Here is a 7,079-nt window from a genome sequence, read left to right on the forward strand (position 1 = left end):
CATTTACAATTGAAAATTATTTAAAGTTACCCTCCAAATTATTTAACGGCCATATCGTCTTACTATTAAACAAATATACCCCAAGTCGCAGCCATTGAAGCCATTAGGTCCATTCGGGTCAGTAACCCGACCCGATACCAAATGAAATTAAACCCTTATTCAACATCCAGGCGACCCCTTCCCCAATTTGTAAGTCTTCAATCAAGACAAACATAACCATACCTTCAAATATTTTAGTTGCATACGCTTCATAAATCCTACTACCAAAGAATTATGTAATATTTTCTAATCAATCTCCGTAAACAGTTGATCTCGTATTCCTTGGCATTACTCTTTCAAATAATTCAGTGCTACTGTCACTCCCATTATTTTTATTCTAAATTGGTCTCAAAGCTAACCTTTTCTTCTTCATATGTTGCCCGAATTATAATCGTTGCACAAGCTTACACCATTCATTCCTCGTAATGCTACTTCAACAAATTTTTCAGAAATTACATTTTCGTACTTAATTTCTGTTAGATTTCTTCTTATTATTGTTATATGGTTTATTTTCGGAATTTTGGATAAACAGTGAGAAAAAAACCCACCTTCTTCATCTATTACCACTCTAAAAAAGTTGCCAACAATAATTAGATCTAAGTGATAAGAAATACAAAATTGTTATATCTTTTACTCTTATGGAGATTTAACCTTTGTTTTCTTGGGTTTATCAATGTGGATGTGTAGATAGAGACTGATTGTTACACCCCATATTTTTGTACGTAAAAGTAACCCATAAGTAAATTGATAAAGCTTGGAAATGAGTTATTATATCCCGTATTTTCGTACGTTAAAGTTTCGTCGTAAGTTAATCGACGTAAGTTCGGAAATGAGATTATTTTGAGATTATAAGCATTATGCTATTTCCAACAAGTGATGAGCAAATTCGTGAAGGTGAGAGGGTAAGCACATCGAAAAAAATGATTTTTTGTCGAAGTTTGACATTTTGGGATAAAATACGGCCCGAGCTAAAATACCCTGTATTTATGAACTAGTACCATACAAGGTACCACATGACCATGATATTAAGGGGTATAAGGTGTGTTTAAAATGAGTAGTATTAATGGAAGAATTAGCAAGTTAATGAAATTTAGTGGATAATTAATTAATAATCTTGGATAAGACCAAGATAATACCACCGTGCCAGCCCCATTCCAAGATTTGTGACTCTTATATTAGGAATGGAAGGTGGCACATGTAAGTAGGATGTGTGGCTTAGTCACTAGCGTGTGGGGCCTACCTAAATATTAGAAATAACCTTCATAATTAAGAAACATTTTCAACCAAACCTGCCATTTCATGTAACTTTAAATCCTAATCTCTCAAGGAGATTTTCAGTCCAAGCACATAGAAACCTTACAATTCAAAGACTTTCTAATCCAAGGAAATAGCAACGTTAATTCACTTTCCAAATCCAAGTTTGGTTTCTAATCCAAACTTGTCATTTCATGTAACGTTGAATCCTAATCTCTCAAGGAGATTTTAAGCCAAGCACATATAAACCTTACAATTCAAAGACTTTGTAATCCAAGGAAGTAGCAACGTTAATTCACTTTCCAAATAGCAATGTTCCATTTGATTACTGTCCCATTGAGTAAAGAACAGGACCATGCAACTAAGACACGAGCAGGTAATACCGTTCTATTGATGAATAAAGAGCAAAAACAAGCTACATCTAAAGAATCTACCTGGGCTAATGTACTCACAGGCAATAGATCTGCAGCCAACGGTATGACATTGACCTATATTACTCTTGAAATTGTAGAAGGGAATTTGGTAGCTAAGCTGGAGAAATCAGAGATTGAGCAGGAAAATTTGAAATGGAAGAATGCGTTGATTGTCTATGTATTGGGTGAGAAGCCAGGCTACAATTCCATGAAGAGATACATCAACCAAGTGTGGAACATAGTTGCCATGCCAGATTTGTTCTATCATGATGAGGGTTATTATCTTGTGAGATTCCAAACATTGGAAGACATGAAGGAAATTATGTGTGCTGGGCCTTATACTATGAATGGAAGACCAATGATAATGAAGCATTGGTCACCATATTTTGATTTTGCTGCTGAATTTTTAACAGATATTCCATTATGGGTAAAATTCCCAAAATTACCCATGAACTGTTGGAGTGGAAACTCACTGAGCAAAATAGCAAGCACAATAGGGATTCCTATGTTTGCAGATGAGTGTACTGCTAAACAAACGCGAATCTCCTATGCTAGAATTTTGATAGAAGTGAATGTTACAAAGCCTTTCAGTGAAGTCTTGAATTTCAGCCTTTGTAACTGTTTTCCCATAGATTTTGTCTTGAATTGTTAAGACAGAGTTAAAATCTCCCCATATAAGCCAAGGTTCTGTATTTTGTGATGCATCATCTTTCAATGGTTGCCATAGAAGCTTTCTTTCTTCTATAGTATTAAACCCAAACACTACTGTCATGTGGCACTTTATATTATTATGCCTGCTTGTAACTCTGCAGTAGATTGTTTGAGCAAATTTCCCTAGCACTGTAATGTCATAGTACTGTGGATCCCAAAGTAACCAAATTCTCCCATTTATTGCATGTTCATAATTGTATTGAACTTGCCATCCAGGTGTTATTAACTGTGATATCTGAGTTGCTTTCTCCTTCTTTACTCTTGTTTCCACTATCCCCACTAGTTTGATATTGTTCTCCTTTATGTAGGTACCTAACTCCTTCTGTTTGTATCTCTTGTTGGTACCTCTAATATTCCATACCATCCAAGACATGTCAATTTTGGGGTTGTCCACCTATATCAGGTGGTTTTTGAAATGCTATCACAGTTGTACACTGGCTAGCTTGTGCCCTTTGTTTCATTGGAGACATTATTGCTTTGGCATAGGTCATTTGATTATCATCAGCCTTCATTTTCCCTTTATCCACTTGCGTGCTTGTCTCTATTGCTTCTCCATCTTTGTGAGTTTCCATTACAAAGTTACTAAAACCTAAACTAGTTTGCTTGTATATGTACATGTTAAAATTACCATTGCGCATTGAACATGATAATGACTAAATCTTCTATATTGACAAATATGTTCACCTCAAATATGATATATACTTTCCTAAAACTTTAAAAAAAAAAAGGTAGATATCACCTGACCCCCACCCCCTCTAAGTAATTGGGGTTTAATCAAGAATCCTAATTAAGAAGAATAGATTAAGAATTGTTAATTGCATTTGATGTACGCTTCTCATAAAAGACGTAAGAGATGTAAGTTTGAGGCTCTCTTTGTAATATCAGGAAGAAGAAAGCTTCCACATGTTTGGATTCATTGAATTTGGATGATATTTTGTTAATCAGTATCTTGCTAAAATGATAAAATTAAATTAAAAGTGATAATTACAGAACGCTTTCTACCACATACTTATTTTTTATGCAATATATGCAGACGTTTACTTCCAATATTGTTTTCTCAGTGAGAAGGATATATAATGGAGTTAGATGTTTTCTTGATGACACGATGACAACAACACAATATATGAGCCAATAGTTGGCTATAGTTGCCGTGCGGAGCAGTCCCCTAAAATATAAAATGATGCAGTAGTTTTTATTTTCCAACATGTTTCTAAACTATAATTAACGAGTTACGTATTTCAGCATGATGATAAACGATAAATAAAATTTCATACAGTTTTCTGAGCATTTTCGACCTGTTTTAAGGCAAGGTAGATCCAATGGACAGTGTTCTTTCGTGTTACTACCATTTGGAACCTTCAGCCTGTTTTCTTTTGCACCAATTTTGACAGAGTTTTAATTTTGTATATTGACAGTGTATAATATTTTTTATACCATCGAGTTAAGGTTATATGCAATAATGGTAGTTATTTTAAAATAATGCATGATCTGGTAATATGAAAATAATATGTAACTTGTAATAATAAGTTAAACTATACTGATAGTTACACTACGGTGCATATAACTTTAAATTCTTTTGTTATAGAAAGACAATATCCTTTGTTTGTTTGTGATATTTTGTTATGCTTTAAAAATTAAAGGTCAGAATCAGTTACAATGGAAGAGGAAACGGGGAACCCATATGCTTTATCCAATCCAGTTCAGTTGGAATTAGTTAAGTCAACACACAGTTAAGGTCATTGCTGTGTCTCGATGACCAGGTCAAGTTCATTCTCATTTCCATTTCAGTTGAGTATTAATTAAATATATTTCAAAATATTTAATTTTTTTGAAAAACAAGAAAAGATTATTTATTACTTCTAGTCAAAAGTGTTTCTTAATAACTTACAAAATCTTAAAAGACAGATAATATGATCCGACCCCGTCAGAGGTAGTATTACATTAACCTGACACCCACAATATATATACTAAAGAAACGAAATTTGCAGTTGTTTACATGCAGGTCAGCCTATTTTAGGCTCTTTGTACTTTGGCTTAAATGCGATCTAGGTTCATTCTCTCGCCTTTTGTTTGACCTTCTTGCATCTACACGACAGTTTGACTTCAAAATTCTGTTTTCTTTTTTTAAAATAAATAAAAATACTACGTATATATAAACAATATTTACCTTTTCCCTTTGATAACCCGCTCTTCGTTTTTTTTTTTGGTTTCCCACCCGGTGTCCGCTACCCGCATTGGAGCCCGACTATATCCGGATTCGCGCCGCGTAGGGCCTCATTCGGGGGGAATTGCTCCCTACCAAAGATTAAACCATACCCAGGGCTCGAACTCGAGACATCTAGTCAAGGGAGGAGCAGTCTCATCCACTGCATCACATTCTTTTGTGGTATAACCCGCTCTTATGTTAAACTCATGATCACCATCTTTCATTTGTAGCTATACTTTTGGCTTGCTTGTTTTGGAATTTCGATAAAACTATAAAAACAACTTTTTAACTTGGTACATTATCAGAAAAAGTGATGGCCAATAAACAAAAACATACCTTTTATTCATGTAGTTTTTTTTTTAGAAAAAAAAATACTACAGTATTTCGTAACATCAAGCTCATAGTTAACTTAGAAAACCTTCATACCTTGATGTCTACATCATAATCCTACATGTAGCAATAATGGCATACATTACTAATACTTCAAGAATAATAAAATCGATTTGTTATTGTCTTAAAACGACTCTTTTATGATGAAAGATTACAATAAGATATGTAAAATTTATAACTAAATTAATTAATAAATGGCTTATATCTACAAGCTAAAAGTAACTCCTATTGTTTTTTCCATGGAGCGTGACGGTGCTAAACTAGTTTATATCGACAAATATGTCCTCTTCAAATATAAAATGAGATCATTATTAATTTATGGAGTTATCTCGGATCTCCCGAATAAGAAAATTGGATGGATTTGATAGAAGAACTTTTATTTCTAGGAAGGAACGGATTATTCGGAAACTCACTCTTAGTGGGCGTTTGGACATAAGAAAGTGTAAAATTCCAAAAAAAAGTGGAAAAAAAATTCAAGTGAAAATGGTATTTGAAAGGCCAAATGCATATACAGCCCATTCAATTTGGCATCATTTTTTATTTTGGCACTCTATCTCTGCCTTGTTCCATTTTGGCCCTTCAACTCTATTTTATATGTTCCATTTTGGCCCTCCAACTCTATTTCTTATGTTCCACTTTAACACAAAAGCTAAAATCAGTGCAAAAAATATAGCGTGTGTGTATACACAAATCTGAGGTGTAATAAATATCCAATTAAATGTTGTCACCTGGTTTTTTCATCCATATCAAACGGGTCAATACTAATATACCTGAACCCGACCATATTTTTTGTGGGTTTATTTCATCTAAACGGGCCAGTATGAAATCGGCAGATGAAAGGTTTGGAACTTAGAGACTGAAGATGGGGCAATAGTGGATGAAAAAATACGGTCGGGTTCGGGTATTTTAGTATTGACCCATTTGGCATGGATGAAAAAATAAGGTGGCAACATTTAATTGGATATTTANGCTGATAGGGGTGATGCCAAAGGTAGCATGGAAGGGACTAATGTACCAGAATCAAGCTAGGCCAAAAGCAACATTTATACTATGGTTGCTGATGCATGGTAGACTACAACTGCAGATAGGTTGAAGAAATGGAAGATCCAAATTGATGACTTATGTTGTTTTTGCAAACAAGCTCTAGAAACAAAAGAGCACCTGTTTGCGGAATGTAGGTATGTCAGAGATATGTGGAGCAGGCTAATGCAATGGATCCAAATTCAAGTTAACTTACCTTCATGGACAGAATGGCAGCAATGGATAACACAGAAGACGAAGGGAAGATCACAAATGGCTAGAATTCTCAAATTGATAGTTGCAGAATTTGTGTATACTCTGTGGATAGAAAGAAATGCAAGAATCTTTGAAAATACAGCTACAACATGGGATATACTAGCAAAGAAGATAGCTTGTGTATGTAGTATGAGAGCTGAGGGTTATACTGAAGTTTTGCTAGCACAATATAAGTACTAAATAGATGTAGCTGCTAGATTTTTTGATAGAGGATAGAGGATTAAAATCAGGATGTAAGTTAGGTTGAGATGACCTACTGTTTTGTAAATATTACTTTGGTGATTAATATAAAGATTTAATTACCAAAAAAAAATGTTGTTGCTAAGTTCTTAAGGAAAGGTTTCGGCCAAGATTTTCTTTGCATAGCAACGTGATTGCTTCAAGCTTTTCATACGAATTGTTCCGTGTTTTGTCGCAATTATCGTGTGTTAAAGGATTGTCAAGAAAATCGACTCAGGTATGTTAAAGCTATCCATTCTTTCTATTTGGCATGATCCATACGATACAAACAAAACGAGCAAATGCGCAATTTTCATAAATGACTCTATTCATAGAAATGCTAGAGATGCTTATGTTCTTGATTCTCCATGTGTTATATTATTCTATCATCTGTTCATGGGTCTCAAAAAAATACGTAAGGTGAAAAAAGTTTACTTCATGATATTACATAAAGGCATAATGATCTTATGACATTCCAAGAGATTTTATTGACGTACTTCTCATGCATTGCATTAATGTACATTGACCCATGACCAAATGGCGATATATAT

General features: G+C 34.2%; 1 protein-coding gene across 1 annotated transcript; it reads left to right on the forward strand.

The window, feature by feature from the left end:
* LOC109229761 lies at nucleotides 1,606-2,358 on the forward strand. The gene has a single exon (XM_019395316.1). It carries the CDS (start codon nucleotides 1,606-1,608, stop codon nucleotides 2,356-2,358), a length of 753 nt encoding a protein of 250 aa, XP_019250861.1.

Source organism: Nicotiana attenuata, chromosome 7, assembly GCF_001879085.1.
Source record: "Nicotiana attenuata strain UT chromosome 7, NIATTr2, whole genome shotgun sequence".
NCBI classification, from domain to species: domain Eukaryota; kingdom Viridiplantae; phylum Streptophyta; class Magnoliopsida; order Solanales; family Solanaceae; genus Nicotiana; species Nicotiana attenuata.